General features: G+C 37.3%; 1 protein-coding gene and 1 long non-coding RNA gene across 3 annotated transcripts in view; one reads left to right on the plus strand and one right to left on the minus strand.

Moving 5' to 3' along the window:
* Nucleotides 1-23,033, plus strand: part of DOK6 (docking protein 6) — a 437,775-nt gene that overhangs the window by 286,340 nt on the left and 128,402 nt on the right. For both annotated transcript variants that reach the window (XM_019014250.4, XM_055368327.2), the window contains exon 5: nucleotides 1,067-1,256. In XM_019014250.4, coding sequence (XP_018869795.1) covers nucleotides 1,067-1,256 — 190 coding nt within the window. The remainder of the gene's footprint in view (nucleotides 1-1,066; nucleotides 1,257-23,033) is intronic.
* LOC129528322 (uncharacterized) overlaps nucleotides 17,348-23,033 on the minus strand; it is a 46,566-nt gene continuing 40,880 nt past the window's right edge. Inside the window, exon 3 of the long non-coding RNA XR_008673562.1 lies at nucleotides 17,348-18,027. This is a non-coding gene — a long non-coding RNA (uncharacterized lncRNA). The remainder of the gene's footprint in view (nucleotides 18,028-23,033) is intronic.

Genomic DNA, 23,033 nt, shown 5'->3' on the forward strand with positions numbered 1-23,033 from the left:
TGACTTTAAAGCACTATTCACAATTAAATCCTAACCCACAGAGGTATATCTGCCGGTAATTCTTAAACTTTTTCCTATGACTTTTTTTGTAATTCTTCAATTCTTGCATCTCATAATTCATCATGGCATAGACGTATTTTATTCATACAGTTATCAAATATTTCTTGGACACTTAATGTAAACCAAGGATATGGTGCTAGGAACTAGGGATACTTTATAGAGTATGTTGTAAGGCATACCAAGTTCTTTTTACTTCCTGGAACTTGCAAACTAATCTTATTTTTCAAAAAAAAAAAAAATCTATTTAATGCATCTAAATGGGAATCAAAGGCAGCATAACTTTGCAATAGCCTTTAAGAAACACAGACAGTTACAAAGTAAGGTTTGGAATGATTGCCTAATAATTATATTTTCAGCCATAGGATATCCAGGAATGAAAAAAGTTAAGTATTTTTATTTTGCTTACCAAAGCAATGTCTTAAGTTCTGCGGAAGGCTGTAATGAATATCTGCAATTATCATATGCTAAATTTGACCATGACTACAATTTGTTTTGAGATACAAACTAAATTATTTTTGCAGTGCTTAAGTAGTTAGTGAGTCAGTCTGAGGGTGCATTAAATACTTCACATCAACAAAGGTAAAAAATCAAATAAGATCATGCCTAAGGAGAGCAAATAAGACATCCCTCACTGGAATCGTATCTGTGATATCCACTTAGATTGTGTGAAGGAACAGACCATAAGCACAATTTGGGCAGAGACTCCCTTAACTTTTGCCCTTATTTTTCCATTGTACAATTTAACTACTTAATCCTCACCATAGACAATACATGCAATGAAAAGTTGTTGAGTGAGTGAATGAATTAATGATTCAGAACACTTTAATGAACTCCTTTTCTCATACAAATTTGGAAATATGTCATGTTCTGTAATGTTTATCCATATCACCTAGGGAGGATGTGGTCATGTTTCCTGCAGTCTGTAGATAAACAAATTAAAATCGTATGGCCATAGACGGTCACACCTCTTTTCACTTAACCTTCTCCATTCTTCGTTTCTTCACAGAGCGATTCAACGTGTATCTTATGCCTACGCCAAACCTGGATATTTATGGTGAATGCACAATGCAGATCACTCATGAAAATATCTATCTCTGGGATATCCACAATGCCAAGGTCAAACTGGTGATGTGGCCTCTCAGCTCACTGAGGAGATACGGTCGGGACTCAACGTGGTTCACGTTTGAGTCAGGAAGGTAAGATCTAGTGCAGCAGCCAAGTGCGGGAGTTGTCTGTATAACAGACTCTGTATAACAGAGTCCTGAAAGAAAGTGCTGTCCATCATTGCCCCCGGTGAGCACTGTTTTCATTCAGGGTAAAAGTTACCAAATACATAATTTCTTCAGATTCTTAATAACATGAATACAATTCTGTTAGTTTTTTGGCAGGCTAATTACCCCATTCAAAATAATTTCAGTCTCTTACACTACCATCAAACTCAAACTGGTTTTGTAATTATTTTAATAATGTAATATGTTTTGCAAGATTATTACAATACTATATTTTTGGTGTGCCTGTAGGCAAAAGGATCTCCATAAAATTAAAGGCAGCATGTCCTTGCTTGCATTGTTTTTGTGAGTGTTTTTTAATAAGCAAACAATCTTTTTTTAAAGTTTTAAATAAATTTAAATATTGCTTTTAGGCAAATATACTGCTTTCTTGATCATAGCATATGGTTGGAATCCATAAGTGTCTGAAATGAATCCTTGCTTCACAATCATTATTAATAAACACGGATTTAGACATAAATTACAACCAACCAAATCATTGTCTTTATGCTATGACCCCGTTGTAATATTGTCACACATCCAAGATAAGACTTAGGTTTGGGGATTTTATATGAGGAGATGTTTAATGCTTCCGTCTTCACCCAGGGGACATGATTTATCACATTCTTAACATGAATTCATGGTCTTATAAGGCAATTATAGTGAGGTTTTATTGCATTTGATATAATATTTTTAAGTTTATAACTTTCTTCTTAAAAACTGCTAAATATTTACTCAATGTCACATTCTAATAATATCTATCTAGCCAGCTAGGGTAGGTCCCATGTCTCTTAAAATTTTAAGGAGGGAAAAAAAAAACAAAAAACCTGAGCTGGAGTAATTTTACCAGTCTGGGGCCGTTTTGCACTACGGTAATATTAAAGTCTCTACCACACTGATTTCTCTGAAAAGCATTAGATCCTGTGTTTACTTAGTAGTTATGAGCTTGTTCAACTATTTCTGTCTACCTAGATATTGAGAGTGCAATAGTGTAATCACATTCCGATAGCCATTGGGAAATACAAATTCTAATAAGAAAATGAATATTTTTAAGATACGTTTACTATTTTAAAAATTATGACTATGAAAATGAGTTGACATGTTTTAGAGATTCACTGACCTAAAATCTATGATGCACCTTATTTTTTTACTGGCTTTAAAAAGGTAGTATATTAATCCATTTTCACACTGCTGATAAAGACATACCCAAGACTGGGCGATTCACCAAAGGAAGAGGTTTAATGGACTCACAGTCCCACGTGGCTAAGGAGACCTCACAGTCATGGCAGAAGGAGAAAGACACATCTCACATGGCAGCAGACGAGAGAAGAGAATGAAGCCAAGCGAAAGGGGTTTCTCCTTATCAAAACATCAGATCTCGTGAGACTTATTAACTACCATCAGAACAGCATGGGAGGAACTGCCCCCATGATTCAGTTATCTCCCACTGGGTCACTCCAACAACACGTGGGAATTTTGGGAGCTACAATTCAAGATGAGATTTGGGTGGGGACAGAGTCAAACCATATCAGTTAGTTTTACATATATATATATATATATATATATATATATATATATATGTGAATTGAATGTTGTTGTTAAGGTTTTGTCGGGGTTGGGGTTTTGTTTTCTTTTTTGCATCATTTACCAGCACTACCTCCAGGATCCCTTCCCTTGGATCCTTCTAGATATACCTATCTTCCTCTTTCTATGGAAAACAATTTAACTATTTTGTCTGTTACAACGTTTCAATAGACTTCCACTCAAAATTTTAAATAACAAGTCATTTTCTTTCATGAAGAATGGTTATTCAGAATTTTCACTCCATTTATACCTGTCCACATTAGTTTTTTAAGATCTTTCTATTTGATAGAGGAATTTGGTACCTATTTTTTTCCCTCTGTTTATTTCCTTGTCTTTGAGATTAGAAATCTGTCCTTTGGACACAGTTCAGTTGTGTGTTTCTCCTTCTCTGAATTTTGGGTGTCATTTGCTCTTTAGTGACTGAGAAATTGTCCATAATTTTGTGCATCTGTTTTGTAAATTCCAGATGACTTCACTGTTGTTAAAATGAGCCAGTAGGGGAAGGTCTTGCCCATACTTGATCTAGAGAAATAAAAGTGGGACATTGTGTTCCCCAGGTCTGGACTGATGGGGTCACTGGTGATGAGACTGGGGACAATTTAGAGGGCAGATTGGCAGGTAAGGCATGGCCAGTCATGCTAGCAAACCAAAGCCAAAGGCCAACACTTTCTAGGTTTTATTAGCTCATTGCCCAAGGCTTATCACTTGGTATAAATTTTAGCTATTTATTTATACTACTATATGCACTAATAGTAGCATTAGTACAAATAATACATATGAAAATAATACAATTGGATATGTCAAAATACTTTTTTCATTGACACACTTTTTCAAATGCATTGTTAAATTCTGCTGTAAACCTGACATGTAGACATGAACAGTAGGAATGGATATACATCGTTTATTCTGGAGAAGCATCCTTCTGTCACCCTCGTAATTATAATTATATGCCATAAGTCTCAAGGAGCACTCACCTAGTGTGGGGCAGAAGGAGAACAAGGAGCAGGAAACTCTCCGTGGTAATCATCCTCAGCGCAGCATGGCACCTGGGAGATGTATTCATAGTCTCACATCAGCTCGGAGCAATTGCTCTTTTACCATAAGGATCATAACTTTGCATTTTAAAGGTAGAAACAACCAATTTGCCGTGCAAGCATATTTTCTCAAGATAATCACAAAAAAATACCAGACCTTCAGAGGAAGTGATAAGATTCATGATTATGTACAATTTTATCCTGTGAAAGACAAAACTCCTTTATTTAACTGCTGACTTGACATTTTTACTTCGTGTTACCTCATAAATATTGTAAGCAAAAATCAAGATGAGTGCAAATGCCTGCATGGCCAAAATTCAGGCGAGCCCCTGATCTTTTGTATGAATTATTTTTCAAAACCTAAGCACCCATATTCAGCATGATGTTTACTAGTAGAAAACTGGTGCTTAAAATATGTGTCTCACTAACTTTGATAATATTGCTTCCATTTAGAAACCTGGGAAAAACCCAGTTACTAATTTTTAACAATTAGAAATGCAAAATAATACTTAAATATTGCAATATAGTTATTATGAAAAGGTGGTTAGTGGAAGCAAATGTTATATGTCATACAATTAAGGATTCTGTGATGTCATAGGTAGGCTTAATTTATTCCTAAACCTTCGTTGGTCAGGGATGCAAAGAGAAAGAATCTTTTCTCTAATGTATAACCAAGTGGTTAAGAGGAAAGATAAAACAGAAAGTTCTTAAATGTGATACAAAAGCATAAAAATATAATTAATACATAATAAATATGAATTATGTTATATACGCTATAAGGTCTAAGTTAGTTAAGGAATTTCTCACATATGGACTCCAACATTTCTGTACTAACCCAGAGTTATCAATGCCCTTCTGGGTTTGTTTGTTTTTTTTTAAATATCATTTGATTTGCCATCAAGGGTGTTCGTGGTACACATTTCTTCATAAAAGAGTGTACTGCTGGGACTCTAAGATTTTCTTCTGAACTACTGATATCTGTCCTGCAAGATTTTTATGCTTGTTGGCACAAACTTTATCTACCAGAAGGTGTACACAGTAGGTTTTTAGCCAACAAGGTCTCGTGTTTCTCTTTCAAACGGTCCTAAAACATTTCTTGACTGAAACATTGAAGAGTTGCAATTAACTAAAATATAGTCAAACACAAGACATGAAGTGCCAACATTGCACAGAGCTTCAATTGAAGTGAGGAAATCCTGAACCTGTACACAGAGGCAACAGCAGCCACATCACTACCACCACCTGGCAGCCATCATTTGGAGGCTGCTGTTCCATAGACGATGTCATAACAAAATATACCCCAATTTCAGAAATACTAAAATGTAAAAACATGTGCTTCTGTTGAATGAAGGAATTAATCAATGAATGGCTTCATTGTTTGAATAAAGCCAGCTGGGGGTGGTATCCTGGGATACAGAAACCTAGGAGTGAATGTGGTGACGTTTCACAAATCACGGGAGGAGATCAAACCAGAACTTCACAACTCTCTTGACTTTATCTTCTTGATTCCAGAAATCATTCTTGATTTAATGACTATGAATGAAGTTTAGGAACTTTCCGAATGAGAATAAAAGAAGCCTAAAAGGCGACCGAAACTGTCATTGTGATTCCTACAGACCAATTAGTAAAAAGCAATTCACATTAAAGTATGTGTGGGTTCAATACAAATGTATTGAACTTTAAAGTTAATTGAGCAATAACGAAGATCAGAGTCTCCATTTCTCGATAAAAACAGTTTCCTAAGTCATTTAATTAATGCTCTCTCCGAGGGGGAAAAAAAAAATCAGACCTGGTACTATCATAGCAAGAGATTTACCAGATTAGACACACAGAAGGAAAAGGCACCAGGTTCCTAAACACTTTGTCTTAGCATTACCTCTTTGGAATTAAAGCAAGGGTTTATGTAGACCTATGATTTTAAAACATTGAAAACATCACTGATGCAAATTTTCTTCATGGAGGCCTGTGCTACTCTATACTTCGTAATTAAAACCCAATTAGATATTATGATTTAAATCTTTTTGTGGCACCAGAAACCTCATTTATTCTCTGGGCTACTTTATTTCATTTATTGAACACTATGGTAAGAACTAGAGAAATAAAGATAGGTAACACATAGTCCCTTCCCTTAATGAGCACATAGTGTACTTAGTAAGATAGATCAACTAATGATTTCAATATAATATAGGAATTGTAATAAAATACATCCCAGGAGGGTTATGTATTAGGAACATAGGTTAAGTTGTATCATTTTAAAAACGTTAATGATGTCAACCCCCAATCTCAATAGCTCAATACAACAAAGATTTATTTCCCACTCAAGCTATGCCTGATGCAGGCTTGGACGGATCACCAGGGCACCTGGATTCAGAAACCTAGGATGCTGCAGTCTTGTGATTCAGACATCTTCATGCTAACCCACCTCATTGCCACGCATAGCAGGGGAAGAAGGTGGGAGCATTCTCCAACAAGCATACTATGGACTCAATTGTTTCTCCCCAAAATTCATATGTTGAAGCCCTAACCCCCAAACTTCTTATATCTTTATGGCAAGAGCCAGAGATGATAGGTCCTTTATAGATGGAATTAAAGTTAAATGAAGTAATAAGGGTGGGGTCCTAATCTGATACGATCGGTGGCTTTATAAGAAGGAGAAAGAAACCTCTCAGTCCCTCTTCTCTGCCATGCGGAGGAAAGACCTCAAGAAGGTGACCATTTCCAAACCAGGAAGAAAGCCCTCACCAGAACCCAACCATGCTGGCACCCTGATCTCAGACTCCAGCCTCCAGATGAGAAAATTAATTTCCGTTGTTTAAGTCCCCCACTCTGTGTCATGTTTTTCTTATGGCAGCCTGGGCTAATACAAAACATTTAAATACTTTAGTACAGTGGTAATGCATGTTATTTCTATTAATAGCCCACCACTCAGAAGGTGGCCTCCACAGCCCCCCCACCCCACATCTGCGAGGGGACAAGTGGGGAGTATGTGGAATGTTTGGTAAGTATATTGTCTCTGCCACAGTCATATCTTCTGATGAGCGAAGATCCCTTTTCTCTCTTCTTCCTACACATTCAATTGTTCCTTAAGGGAAACAATCCAAAAAGCAGTCCAGCAAGCCACTGATGATAGCTCAAAGTCCAGAGTCTGCAGGCGATTTGTAGCAGTATGTACATCAGGTCCAGATATGACTTTTTTTTTTTTTTTTTTTTTTTTTTTTTTTGGAGACGGAGTCTTGCTCTGTCGCCCAGGCTGGAGTGCAGTGGCGTGATCTCGGCTCACTGCAAGCTCCGCCTCCTGGGTTGACTCCATTCTCCTGCTTCAGACTCCTCAGTAGCTGGGACCACAGGCGCCCGCCACCACGCCCGGCTAATTTTTTTGTGTTTTTAGTAGAGACGGGGTTTCACCGTGTTAGCCAAGATGGTCTCCATCTCCTGACCTCGAGATCCGCTTGCCTCGGCCTCCCAAAGTGCTGGGATTACAGGCGCGAGCCACCGTGCTCGGCCGATATGACTTCTTATACTTCCAAAAGAACGATCCAGAAAAAGATGCTTTTTTTCCCCCCTCTACCCACCCTGGCCCAAGGAACAGTGGTTTAAGAGATGTGGGATGCCTGCCCCTGCAAACACTCCCATTCAAGGGAAAGTTTGGGAAGCAAGCAGGCAACAGTCACTGGTCCTGGTAATTCTGAATTGCTGCTTGCCAGATATCTTCAGGGTCTTTATCCAGAATTAACAAGGATATGCGGCTGGGCCCTCATTCTGCTCTTTGGGAAGAACGTGCCAATCCTCTATTCCACTTGGTTCTGCCCTCGGCCCGCCAGGAGGATTTTCCTTTATCATTATCCTCCTTGTCCATATTCGAACTGGACATTGGGAAAATGTTCTCTTTGAAGTGTTGCACGTTCCTCAGTCCACATTCTACCCTGAGAAGTTGTAGTAGAGATCTGAAGGTTACTGAATCTTAACAAGTTATAAATATTTTTTATTTACGGCCTGTTTTCCCTGTAAAACTTTGTCAAAATATTACTAGATTTCTTGTGTATTTAGTGCCAATCACTTGTACCAAGGAAGTGTTTTCTTGGTTTGTTTTTGTTTTGTTTTGTTTTTTGTTTTTTGAGCTCTATTTCTCAGATATGCTCTGATTGTTTATTTCTTCCCTCAAAACTGTCTTTTGATTTGAAAGGTGCCTTGACTTTGTCAGGTTCTTGTAGGAGCAGCACTCACTTAATTAGATAAAAATGACCCAGGGCAAAGAATTAACAGATTATAATGGGTATCCTACCCTTGAGCTGCTTTTTACCTTGACGCACCTTAATTGAAAGGTTTTAGCAATAGGTGTGGAGATTACACTTAATCTGCTCTTTTCCTTGAGACTGCTTTAGCTTGCTTTTGTCACTTAAAAACATTAAGTGTCTGTCTCAGAGTTCTCTTTTCCAATTTTAGAAGGTTTTGAATTTTTCAAATGCCTTTCGTTTTGCTTGAAAATTCTCAATTTCTTTCTAAGATCCTTTCTTTTTAGTACCTTATCAGTCAACAAACACTGTTAACATTTTGTTATCTAACCGTTTTCCCTAGATGTTGTTGGAGGAATAAAATTAAAAACAAAATCTCCCAATGCAGAAATCTTCTCCATAAATGTGATTTAAAAAAAAAAACACTCCGTTATTTCTGCTAAGAAACTGCAGACAGAAGGAGAATCCCACCCTTTGCTATAGCCAACCAGGTACAACTCAATACATGCAGGTTCTCAAGGTAAACAATTACTGGTCTCAAGCGAGAGAACTTGACAGCACTGTTTGTCACACATGCCTCATCCTTGTAACTGGGGTAACCATTTGTGTTGGCTAATTGGCTTTATGCAGAGGAAAAACAAACTTCTTGTATCTTTATGACAAGAGACAGTTTTGCAAGTTGGAGAGAAGTAGCACCTGAAGTTAGGCACCCTCTCTGTCACAGAAACTAGGAGATGGGGGTGCATCTCCCTTCAGATTTACATGTCAAAGGCACGGTTCATGAGTCCTTGAGAAAGGCATTTTAGGGTCTTAAAGCTGACAAAAGACCTATCTGGTTTTCAGAAGAATTATTTACATTTCAAAGAGAGGAGGAAGTGCTTACAACCCAAAGTTTTCTAAAGTTATATGCCCTAAAAAACAGGAAGGACAATTGCCCATTTTCAACAGGGAGAACAGAGCCTCTTATTTTTAAATTTCACATTTGTCCATACAATCTAGAAACTCTTTTTTTAATTTTATTATTATTATACTTTCAGTTTTAGGGTACATGTGCACAATGTGCAGGTTGGTTACATATGTATACATGTGCCATGCTGCTATGCTGCACCCATTAACTCGTCATTTAGCATTAGGTATATCTCCTAATGCTATCCCTCCCCCCTCCCCTCACCCCACAACAGTCCCCAGAGTGTGATGTTCCCCTTCCTGTGTCCATGTGTTCTCATTGTTCAATTCCCACCTATGAATGAGAACATGCGGTGTTTGGTTTTTTGTCCTTGTGATAGTTTACTGAGAATGATGATTTCCAGTTTCATCCATGTCCCTACAAAGGACATGAACTCATCATTTTTTATGGCTGCATAGTATTCCATGGTGTATATGTGCCACATTTTCTTAATCCAGTCTATCATCGTTGGACATTTGGATTGGTTCCAAGTCTTTGCTATTGTGAATAGTGCCACAATAAACATACGTGTGCGTGTGTCTTTATAGCAGCATGATTTATAGTCCTTTGGGTATATACCCAGTAATGGGATGGCATGAGTGAACTCCTATTCACAATTGCTTCAAACAGAATAAAATACCTAGGAATCCAACTTACAAGGGACGTGAAGGACCTCTTCAAGGAGAACTACAAACCACTGCTCAATGAAATAAAAGAGGATACAAACAAATGGAAGAACATTCCATGCTCATGGGTAGGAAGAATAAATATCTTGAAAATGGCCATACTGCCCAAGGTAATTTATAGATTCAATGCCATCCCTATCAAGCTACCAATGACTTTCTTCACAGAATTGGAAAAAACTACTTTAAAGTTCTTATAGAAACTCTTAAGACATGAAATTGGCCTACCAAGTTATCACAAGTTCTACTAAGAGGCAAGAACTTTACCGAATATCTCACTGCTAAATATCATTTTCCCAGCTTGCTTACTAGTTTCCTTTATCCCTGGCCCAGCCACTATTTCAGTGCCCTGTATCTTAGGGCTATTTATTCATTTACCACTGCACCACTATTAGGATCAAGTATTAGGATCATCACTTATCCTTAAGTGATGAACAAAGTCTCAGTGGTTTATGCAACTGGAACTGATCTCTCACTCATGCTAGTCCACTCTGATTCTGGGCAACTATCCTAGGCAATTAGGACAACACTCACATCAAAAAATAGATGCTTTGACTTCAGCAGGTGTCCCTTCTGTTCATAGCCCTTTCTTGGGAACTAGTGATAAGGTTTCCAGATTGTGCTGGGTGCAGGAAATGAAGGGGGGAGCATGAGACATTTGGAGAACAGTCCTGTCTAGGCAAACGGGCACCAAATTTAATTGTAGGGACTCAGGAAAAGCTTCCTGAAGAAGACGATTTGCACGGCGAATCATAAAATATGAGTTGGACTTCTTCAAGGTAGAGTGTGAGGTTGGCATGAGGATAGAGGGGTCAGGTTACTCTCCACGACGCACAGCACAGGCAGAGCATGGATGGTTCCTTCTTAGCGGATTTTAGCTGCTGGAGATTAGAGTAAGAATAAAGTGGGCAGAGAGTTTGTTAAAAGTCAGATAAAGCTCAAAACCAGGAGTGTTTTCTATGTCATGTCAAAAAATAAATTGGACTTTATCTTATAGGCAGCAAGGAGTTGTTTTTTAATGTAGCAAGTAAACATAGATTTAAATTTTAGGTATGTCTATGTGATGACTCTGTGGAGGATATTTTAATAATGAATCCTTTAGGTTAATAATTTATAATACGCAATGTACCTAGGGCAATATTGTCTGAGCAATCGTGGTTTGAAATGACATGGGAGAATGAATCAGACCGCTCAGACTCTGCTTCTGCATGAGCCAGCACTTTCCCTGTGCCTTCAGTTATATTCTATTAACCTTTCCAAGGCTTGATTTCCTCATCTGTGAGAACCTGATAAAAATATACTCTGCTATGTCCACCTTCAGTGCTGATATGAGGATCAAATGAAATAATGTGCTTTGAGGCCGGGTGTGGTGGCTCACGCCCGTAATCCCAGCTCTTTGGGAGGCCGAGGCAGGGGGATCATGATGTCAGGAGCTCGAGACCAGCCTGGCCAACATGGTGAAACGCTGTCTTTACTAAAAATACAAAAAATAGCTGGGCATGGTGGCGGATGCCAGTGTCCCACCTACTCGGGAGGCTGAGGCAGAAGAATCATTTGAACCCAGAAGGCAGATGTTGCAGTGAGCCGAGATCACGCCATTGCACTCTAGCCTGGGTGACAGGGCAAAAATCCGTCTCAAAAAAAAAAAAAAAAAAAAAGTGCTTTGAAACAAGGGCTTTGAAAGCTGTAACACAGGTATAAGAGATGATTAAATTCGGCAAACACCTATTTTTACCTGCACAGCACTGGACAGGGCAATATAGGGAATCAAAAACGAGCCTTTCCTTTGAAGAAATCAACATTCTTTCATGAAAAATGCTAAAACACCAGAGCATGATTTTGTAGCTTGAGCTGCAGGAGAGTGATTGTAAACAATGAACCGAGTATGAACTCACAGCAGGGCTCTGTCTGTGGGAGAGCAATGCCAATATCACTGCTTTGTCCTTATTTAGAACATTTCGTGAAATCTTCTTTAAGGAGACTTTTCAAAGCAAGTTCATGTGCCCTTCAAGAACATCCATCGTATGACTCTGGTGTCACTTACTTTAATGGTGGTAATAACCACATGAATTAGCCTCACAACTTGTGAGGCTTGAAATCTAAAGTGCTAGGAATGGAGTCCTGAAACTATTATTTTTAAATTAAATAGCCAAAGTCTTGTCAAAATTCCTTATAAATGAAAATATTTTTCATTCTTAATTAGTCAAATAGATTAACTTATCCTTGACACAAATGTTAATTTTTTCCCATTTTTTATTGCAATATTTTTTTAAAAAATATGTTGATAGATGTGGATTCAAGTCATCTACTTTTGTTGGGAAAATGTTAAAACTCTCACAACAAAAGTCTAGGAGGAGGGTCAAAATTATAGTTGCCCTTGTATTTACAAGATTTTTTTCTTGGTGTTGAATAAATTCTAGACAAAGATTATAAATTCGTTATTATCTTTATCTTTTACAGACACACATCATATTATATGTACTCGATCATGGTAATTAACTCACAATGTCTTATGTTTTACTACAATTAAAGAATTTAAAATTATCTGGGTTATTTAGCATTAGCAAAAGAGTAAAGAAAAAAGATATTTTTCTTGTTATAAATAAAATTCAAATTGTGTTAAAATCTGTTCTTTCAAAACTATTTTTTCTCTTATATTTCCTTCTAATATCTTTACTTGCTTAGATTTTTCACCATCTGATTATAACTTCTTGGCCACTTGATTTTTTAAAAAATTATAAACTTACTGGCTAGGCACCACTGCTCAAGCCTACATTCCCAGCACTTTCAGAGGCCAAGGCTGCCAGATCGCTTGAGCTCTAGGAGTTCAAGAGCAGACTTGGCAACATAGTGAGACTGCTTCTCTACCAAAAATACAAAAAATTGGCTGGGCATGGTGGTGTGCACTTTTAGTCCCAGCTACTGCGGAGGCTGAGGTGGGAGAATCACCTGACCCCGGGAGTTTGAAACTGCACTGAGCTATGTTCATGCCACTGCACTCTAGCCTGGTCAACAGAGTGAGACCCTATCTCAGAAAAAAAAAAAATTATAAACTTACTATTTTTAATAATTTTCATTACTGTAAATGAAGCACATCAGAAGAGGTTTAACAAAACTTAAAGGGGAAAAAACTGACTTTTTGAACACTGAATATATTCCAAACATTTTTCTAATTTTTACATATATTATAGCACAAAAGTCCTACAAAATAGGTATTATTCTCATGCTTCTCACAAATGAAGGGAATACAACTCAAGAATCAAAATCAATTTGCACACACATAGTAAAACCAATCCAAACCTCATGGTGCTGCAAAAACACATGTTCTCATGATAACATAGCTTTGCTAATATGTCTCAGGTTTTGTGTTTGGAGGTCAAAGAACTTAATTTGTGTGGTAGAGGTTCCAACAGCAATTACTAATAGATGGGAAAACATATTATCTTTTGACCGGAGGAGATATTAGATTACAAAAAGCAAAATTAGTGCTAATGTAGAACAAAATTAGTGTTAAGTGTAGAACTTCCAGACACTAGATTTTTTTCGTTAATATTTCTAAGTAGATCATGGATTCATAATTGTCTTAAAAGATAATGCAGTCCGTCATAAGATATTCTGCCATGAGAACAAAAACCGATTAAACTACAAATGAAATTGGGTATTTTTTGTTTGCTTATTTTACCATGAAGAGTTGACTTAGATGAAATAGGTAGCTTGGTTTATTCAAAACAAGTTCTACTTTCACTTGACCCAAGCAAGGCTGTGTCTTAATAGGAGATACAGAGACACTAGAGGTGATGGGAGCATAAGGCTCAACATTTGCTGCTCATCTTAGATCTGCCCTCTAGCTTTGGTTTGTCTGCTGTTACTCTTCAGGCTAGGTCTACAGTTCCAGAGAAATATTTTAGAGTTAATCAACCCTTCAAATAGAGGTGAGAAAAAGCTTTCAAATTTGTTTTCCATATATGGCACCTGGAACACCGGCTTTATAAGACACCTCCAATTCATATCATTAGAGGAGCAAAGAAAACAAATGCACAGAGATCCTGAGTCCACGATATGCTTTCCCTCAGACCTATTTCCAAATAAATATTTTCATTTATAAGTAAAATTAGTAGGCAATTAGCACCTATGGAATTCATTACCTTTGGAAATACAATCCCGATGATAGTGGAATCTTTTAATGACGAACGAGGTAACATATTCAAATAAAATCATCCTTAATGAAGCTGTGCTTAAAAACCACTGCAATTTTCATACCGTTGTTAAAAATTATGTTACTTGTAGAACTTTACTAAATTTTACTTTTCATGTTGATTAAAAACAAAGCCATTAGTTGGTATATTCTCTGAATCATTTCTTTGGAAAATCAGCATCTACTTGGATTACAATTAGTATATATGAAAAAATAATGCTACTCTATTCTTTAATATGAAAATGTATTTGCTCCTTGAAATTCTGAACAATCCATTTTCCTTTCACATTTGTTTGTCCAAATACTCCTCAGGGCATCACATGTTTATTTGCTCATCTATTGCCTGATGTGTTTCAATTATTTAATTGTATAATACATGAAAAGTGCCAAATAATTAATTTTATCCTACTTTGTAGGGCTGATGTCAAGTCAGTTAGGAAAATAAACAATACCACTTTGTATCAGAAGAAAAAAACTTTCCTGACTTTTAATACTTTGTGAATTCTGTAGGCGAAACCATTCGTGGCAGGCCCCGTACTTGTTTTCTGTTAGTTTTAGGTACTTGTCTTTTTCCTTATAGTCACCCTAAAAAACTCAAAATAACCAGACAATTGATTATTAATCATTCACTATACTGGCATAAAAAATGAACCTTTTCTGAATCACATTTGTGTAGAAAATCAATTCTGTGAAGGAACACTTTTATGAAAGAGGCGATGGATATTATTGTGTTTATTTTGAAGGGTGCAATTTACAACTCAGAATAAAATAGGAAAATACTAATTTTCAGGTGAAAGAACACCTAGACAGATAGTGTATAAATGTATATAATCCACCAAACTCTCTGGGCATGCCAATTATCTTTCTATAAATGTACATTGGGGCCTGGCAAGGTGGCTCATGCCTGTAATCCCAGCACTTTGGGAGGCTGAGGCAGGCAGATCACTTGAGGCCAGGAATTTGAGACCAGCCTGGCCAACATGGCGAAACCCCCCATCTCTACTAAAAATACATAAGTTAGCCAGGAGTGGGGGTGTGCACCTGTAGTCCCAGCTACTCAGGAGGCTGAGGCAGAAGAATCTCTTGAAGCCGGGAGGCTGAGGTTGCAGTGAGCCAAGATCACGCTACTGCATTCCAGCCTGGGCGACAGAGTGAGACTCTGTTTCAACAACAACAAAAATGTGCATTGGAAGCTCACTTCTCCAAAATCCCCAATAAATGAAGTGCTGAATATAAAATTATATCTTTCCTGATTTGATTACATAGGTGGAAAAGATGCTTGAAAATATTGCTTTCAAGATACACAAGACTGACCTTGAAATTACAGCTACAATTTAGAAACTCGGATATTTTTTGCATGCCAGATTATCTAAAGGGTATCAGTTACTCTCTCACAAATGATCACTGAGTTTCTATTATGTCAGAGATATTCAGGATGCCCAGATCACAATCTATCCCTAGCCAGTTGAATGAGAAAGCTATTATTTATCATTTTAAAATCATGATTAATCCAGTTGTGGGAAAAGCACAAAGAAATGAAAGGTAGAACTTGTGACAATTACTCAACGAGATCTGAAATTCGTGAAGATTTTTGCTGAATTGGGGAAGAAAAGATTTAGAAGTATGCAGGGTAGCTAAAAAGTCAGATATGTTTATTTCTGTCATCATTATACCAAAATAGCATTAAAGAACTAATACTGTGGGAGGTAGCATGGATTGTGGAATAAGCTTCCTGCATACCAAATCTCTTTTATTTATGTGTATTCCAGAGGTTCCTAGCAACTGAATGCAACTCTCTTCACACAAATATACTTCTGTACAGGCAGAATTTGCTGAGATACTAACGAGCTATGGCTTCAGGACCCCTCTGTTAAAGGTGACCTTGCACCCTGTTCACATGTGATCATATATTTTTGTCATTTTGCACATGACAATTATTTTTCTGTTCTTTATATTTAAGTAAAACAGCCTCTAAAATTGTATAAGCTTTCAGCCTCACAAAACTTGCATCTGTACCTTCTTACTCTTATATCTGTTTAATTATCTTACTGAAAGGGGTGCTGGATTTCTAGAACTATATCATACCTTTTTTACACCTCCTCCTTTTCAAGTGGAACCCGTGAAACTCCCAGGATGGTAGATCTGCATTGGTGTTATGGTATATCACCATGAAACGTGATGCTGCTGAATCACATAGGATTAAGCTCCCAGTCTTGGCTCTAAGCTCATCAGTACTCCCAGCAAAGTGGTGAAAATAAATTATAGATTCAAGGATGTGTCCCACTATGGTAGAGGAAGGTACACACCTAATCTATGATCATTTCTGTCTCGAGTACCACTAAAGGGACCTCCAGCGGGACAGGAGGTGATGCAGTCTCATCTCTTTGTAAACGTGCTGGTGAGAAAACTCCTGGTAAATAGACTACTGATCTTTACTAAAAAGAGACTCCCTATATACAGACTGCTCTTAGCAGGATGCTTCTAGTTTAGGATTACCTATGGTAAACAGACCTACAGCTTCCGGATTTAGGAGGCAGAGCTTTCTGGAGAATGACAAACTAAATAGTTGGGATATAAAATAGATTTCCTAACTCACACACTCCTTGCTGGGGGCACTAGTGCAGACCTGGTGTAATCTGAGCCAGACAATGCACACCCGAAGGCAGAAGCAGGGCCCTGGGAGCTGCCTGGACAGCCTAGACCTCTCCTGCTTTGTCCTGGGCCTCCTGATTCTTTCTGTCAGTGTTTCTATATTTAGATTGTTTCTAAATATCAGTAACTTGATATTTAGTAAATTCTGTTGATAATTTCATCCTTTTTATTGGCTCATGCACCAATATGCTCAAAAATGGTTTATGTGGAATAAGTAAAATAAACTTAGAACAGAAATTATGCTCTGTTAATGTTCTTTTATAAATGAGTAAGCCATAAAAATAAATATTTTTTAGCAATATATCTGCCTCAGAAGAAAAAAACTAATAAACGTTGCAAAGAGATTGTTTTAAATACCAATATACCACAGAAGCTGAATAAAAAGAATTTAGAAGGAAATTTTGCAAGGCAATTCACCTTGATCATTAAATATTTAGCAATATTTTCATAAAAGTATTTTTCATCTATGCAGTGCAAAATGTGATGAGTGTATTCATATAAATTTAGGTAAGTTGGATTATACTTTCATTGACTCATAGAATTACTCCAATAATACACGAATCAAGAAAGATTTGGCATGAACAATACGTATATGCAGAAATCAAATCATACCATAGAAACTTACTTTGTATATTTATTTAATGTGTTTTTTTGTAATAAATACAATATGAGACACTCATTACCTAGGGAAAAGCTCTAGAATGAAAAATCCTTTATATATGACTAAATGTGGCACTATTACGTTATACATGTCTCACATTAAGGCCATGTAAGGAAGTGCTTTGAACAAGAATATAAAATCTACAAGCCAAAATCTACAAGATTCTCAGGATACTTCACTTCTTTGGGGATTAGTTTCCTAATCTAAAACCTGGAGATTAATTTTGCCCAGGCCACGCAGTTGTTTTTAGAATTAAGTGAGATGATGCACACGTAAAGAAATGATGACATCCTGGCAAAATGTAAGCACACCATAAATGGAAGCCACATTTATTATTAATTGGACCCATTGATGTCTTCTTTAAAACTTTAAGACAGTAGCAGAACTTAAAGGGCACCAAGGTTTTATATTTTTAAAGATAAAGTAGAAATCAGGTCCCAGGGCAGGATGCACACAGGCTAAACTAAGTAGCATATGGTCTGGCAACTTTTCAGACTGTAGAGGCAGAGGCATCAGCTCTCGCGATCTCACGCACCCTGTTGCATGACAGAGCTGTCAGTCGAGTGCATTGTTAACCACAGGCCTGATGAGGAGTGGGAAGCACAACTTTTGACATTTGACTTTGCGGATGAATGAATTCTTCCAACTTTACAGTCTTTGAAATAAAGGACTCTCTCTCAAGTTTTGTGTGGCAGACTCATGCTCCATTACTCTGGAAAGAGATTGTATTTGAAACAAGTCAGATCAGGATCTGAATTGGTCTTGTTGGCGTTGAAAGTCCCCCTTGACTTTCTATTTGCTTTCCTATTACTGCTCCAAAACCATTCTACTGGTTCACTTAGCGATTTTTGAGGCTGATGAAGGAAGTGATTGGGGTATGGACTGTGAATTGGTTGGTTTGCATTTGAGGTTGCATTCATTATATCACTACTCTATTAAGATAATTGGCAAAACTGTTCATTCAGCAGAGAACTAGAAAACAAAACCATTCGTTATTCTGCTGGAATTAATTTTTTTGTAAACATGAAGTCTAATCAAAAGAAAAAGGAATGCTTTAGCAACATCATTTTAGCAGCTGCGTCCCAGATCTATTCAAATCAAGTCATTGATATTTTCTCCAATCGTGCTAAGCAGGCTAAGATACTGATACATATCTCCTATGGAGGTCAGAGAGCAGCATCAAACCCTCCCAGATAAAGCAGGGCCACAGTGAGACAGTATTCTTTTCTACCTACTGGATTATTGAGGGAATTTGTAATTTGAGGCTCATTTAATCCATGTTATTCTGTAAAGCCATACTTTGAGGCATCAACAGGAAAAATTTAGTTGAGAATGTCACCATGCAATGCGAACTATGAGGCAATTTAATATGCAATTATTTTAAGCATAATTAAAAGTGGCAAACTATAAATATGTTGCAATGATGTTCTAATACGAGTGTTTCAATTTCCTCTTCACTTTGGAAATGATGAAAACCTTAACCCCTGAAATAGCTCGGGTTTTATTTTGTCTTGTGTCTTCATTTGTACAGGTTCTCTTAATTCTATACCGTGTACAGCCTGCTTTTCCTGTGCTAATCTGCCTCAAAATGTCCCTTTGTTTCAGAACCCTTATTGCCATTTAAAGAAAATTAGACTGTGTCTGCAGTTTTCATAGTTGTTTTGGATAACAGATTCTCTGCAGAATTGACAAAAAAAAAAAAAAGTCTTCTGGTTACCTATAACCAGGAACTGGCTTTTTAAAAGAATTGTTCTTGCGCCCTGAAGTGGTGTTTCAAATTCTGCTCCTTTTCCTAGGAGTAATTTCTTAATTATTTCTGATTTCCAAATGGGTACCCAAGTGATCAAAGCCATCCACTCCACCTAGCACCTGAGTAACACTGACTTCATTTCTATCCCTATAGTCTTGCTTTGTACTAGAATGTCATTTAAATGCATGTCTGGCTACTTTCACCCAGTGTAATGCTTTTTAGATTCTTCCATGGTATTTCACATATAGGGGTTTATTCTTTTTTATTGTCATATGAATATACTATAATTCCTTTACCCACTCACCAGTTGAGAATTTTAAACATATTTTAGTTGATTGCTTTATATAAACTCGTGAAATCTGGTCTAAAGAATAATTCTGTCACACCCTTCCTGCAGCACAGGTGGAGAGATTGACTCGTTTTATTCCATAAACTCCTAAAATCCAATGTAGATATATTTCTGGGTTTTAATATCTATACATGTTATTTTTATGACAAAAGTTTTTGTAATATAAACATTAATGTGTAAAAGTATTCATTAAGCCTATTTATATTTCTCAGTGGGTAAAACACAAGCCTTGAAAAACTTTTAAAAATATGAAAATGATAGAATATGTGAAGAAATATATTTCATATGGTACCTAATAAGTGCTTATAAACAAATAAAAAGTTGCTTAGAGCACATGGGTGATTGTTTTAATGGGTTTTATTATTATTTAAGCATGATGAGGTCAATAGATAAGGACATCATTTTCTTTGAAAATATAGTTTGTGACTCTGTTCCCAAGAGGAGGGAGCATGCCATGGCTCCAAGGGGCCACAAAGAGAAGTACTGGGTTTAGTCACAGGCAGAGAGAGAGGGAAACTGGTTAAGAGCCTTCATTGTGTAACTGGCAAGCCAAAGTAAGCAGGTTAGGATTCCTTAGTTTGAAAATTTCAGCATGCTCTGGAGCGTAGAAGCTGTGCCTCCTGATCTGATCCTTGGCCCTGGGGTGATCAGGGAAGAGAGATAGTATCTTAGAGTTAAAGAGTCTGATGAAGAAGGTGGTTGTGAGTGTGGGCTGTATATTGGTTGGTTTGCATTTGAAAAGCCCCTTCAGGGAAGTTATTTACTATCTGTAGGACTTGACTAACCATGGTAGGGGCAGTCCTTCCAGTGGCATCGAGGCCTTAGATGTCAAAGAATCGGAATATAGAAAATAAAAAAATATTAATAGAGTAATATGTTTTCTAAGTATGTTCCTTTAAGGAGCTTAACTCTTAAATTGGGTTAATGCCCTTTTAATATAAGTTAGAAAGTTGCCTTGTTTAATCTTCTGTGGCAGGATTCCATATCCAACAGCTGATGAGGACAGCAACAGAGAATCTGTGGAATCCACATTGAGTCTTAGAGACATTAAGGGGTGGATTCGCCTATTCTTGCATTTGAAATTCCCTAAGCAACCAAAGTAATTTTGAATGGGTAGAAGGGGAGAGTTGGGAAGACCCATTCAGGAACCTCCCTCTGTCACAGGAGAGAGAGCTATTCTACTTTCTCTTTCTGTTGCCTATTAAACTCGGATCCTAAGTTCCCAACCCCCCAAAAGAAGCTGAGAGTTGGGGTGAGAGCACACAGCAGTTGACTGAAAGATGAGGGAAACATACAGTTTCCATGCAACAAGAAGTAACATTGAGAAATTTAATTCTTGATTCAGAAAACAGTAAACTCTTATGTGAGTTGAAAATAAAAATAGGGCACATTTTATCATGAAAGGAATTATGAGGCAGGGATTGGAAATAACAAGTTAATAAAACAGAGAAATTGTTTCTCTACCATTATGAGGCCCCTATTTAGCTTAAAAAAGAAAGGATATTATGCCATTCTCAAAGAGTGAGTAATCACTTTGTATTATGTTCATAGCTTTACCTCTCATGAACAGAGGACAACTTGCTTCATGTTTTATACTAGTCATGAATTCTACTACTAAAATAAGCCTAACAACATTCACTGTGAGCACCTACTTCATCCCAATCTGTTGGATCTCTATTTGCCCCTAGTTTTTTTAATGGAACCCACAAAACCATTGACCTGGATAAATACTGGAAAAGAGAATCAAGATGACCATGCAAATTAATATATGAGTATACTAGATTCTAACAAAAGGAAAACTGGAATCTCTGCTCTAAATCTAAATAAAAGCTAAGAATTTGGTAGTATAATATCACAGTTTAATATATTCTAGATCTCAGTAAGTCTATGATCTTAGAAGTAGAAAGAATAGAGCTGAAATAGTTGGAAAAAAATGTAATTATTACAGCCCAATGGGTTCTTGCTCTTGGCACAGAAATGCCAATACACTGAGACAGTCGTGTTGCAACAGAGAAAGTTTAATTATTGCAAATCAGCCAAATCGAAGGACAGGAGATGTTTCTCAAACCTGCCTCTCCAAGAGTTCCAAAGCTAGGGTTTTTAAAGAAAATTTGGAGGGCAGGGGGCTAAGGAATAGGTGCTGCTGATTGGTTGGGGATAAAAATCATAGAAGTATTGAAACTGTCTTCATGCACTGAGTCAGTTTCTGGGTGAGGGGTCACAGGACTGGTTGAGCAAGTTCCTTGGTATGAGTCACAGGTCAAGTGGAATCAGTTGGTCTGTCCTAATGCAAAGTCTGAAAAATACATCAAAGACTTAGGTTTTACAATAGTGATATTATCTGTTGGAGCAACTGGGGAAGTTACAGATCTTGTGACCTTTGGCTACATGACTCCTGAGCAGTAAGCAATTATAGAAAGGCAAACTAAGGAACAATGGCTGGTTATCACTTAACTATGCCTGCATCTTAGCAGATTTCAGGCCCCTACCATAATTCTAACCTTGGGCCTTTCATTCATTTTGAAAAGGTACTTTTAGTCCTCAAACAAAGAAGGGGTCAGTTTGGGGAAGGGACTGTTATCATCCTTGCTTTAAAGTTAAACTATAAACTAAATTGCTCCCATAGTTAGTTTGGCCTATTCTCAGGCATGAGCAAGGACAGTTATCTTAGGAGGTTAGAAGCAAATATGGTGTCAGCTATTTTAGATTTTTCTGACTCAATTTTGCAAAGACAGTTTCATAATCAGTACCTGAAAGTCCCAGGCCCCATGTGGTTGAGGATTCACTTATATTACCATTAATTCTCACCAATACAACAGGCATCGAAATCATCGAATCATGCACTTTGGGAAGCCAAGGCAGGCAGATCATCTGAGGTCAAGAGTTCGAGACCAGCCTGGGTTACATGGTGAAACCCATCTCTACTAAAAATACAAAAATTAGCCAGGTGTGGTGGCACACGCTTGTAGTCCCAGCCACTCAGGAGGCTGAGCCATGAGAATCGCTTGAACCTGGGAGGTGGAGGTTGCAGTGAGCCCAGATTGTGCCACTGCACTCCAGCCTGGGCAACAGAGGGAGACTGACTCAAAAAAAAAAAATTTTTTTTTTTGAAGCATGAAACCATGATCTAACCAACACAAGACTTGCGTTGATGTTTAGGCCAACTTTCAACTCATTACCTTTACCTCCCAATGTCTAAAAGGAAAATTTGCTAGGCAATAAAATTATAGCAAGTGATCACCATCAGGGAAGGTATGTTTTCATTTATGTTTGCATTCCCCTTTTGATCCTATATGCTAATTCCATATTTAAATACGCTTAAGACAATGAAGAAATTTTCAAAAAATTGCTCAGGTGATGAATAGAATCTTAATCCAAAATGCAGATCATTTAAGTTTAAGTTGTTATTGGCACAAAGCTTCAAAGTCGACCGATTTCCTAAAGGGCTACTCAGATATGAATTCATATAGTTGAAAGTCTTCATCAAATTTTTTGCCACGATTTACATGGATATAATGCTGACTCAATCCTTTTATCTAATCAAATAGTCACAAAAGTTCGGTTATTTTATTTTGGTTTTGCAATATGCTTAGCATAGTGATTGTATAATTTTGTCCCC

Source organism: Gorilla gorilla, chromosome 17 (genome assembly GCF_029281585.2).
Source record: "Gorilla gorilla gorilla isolate KB3781 chromosome 17, NHGRI_mGorGor1-v2.1_pri, whole genome shotgun sequence".
In the NCBI taxonomy this organism is placed as follows: Eukaryota; Metazoa; Chordata; class Mammalia; order Primates; family Hominidae; genus Gorilla; species Gorilla gorilla.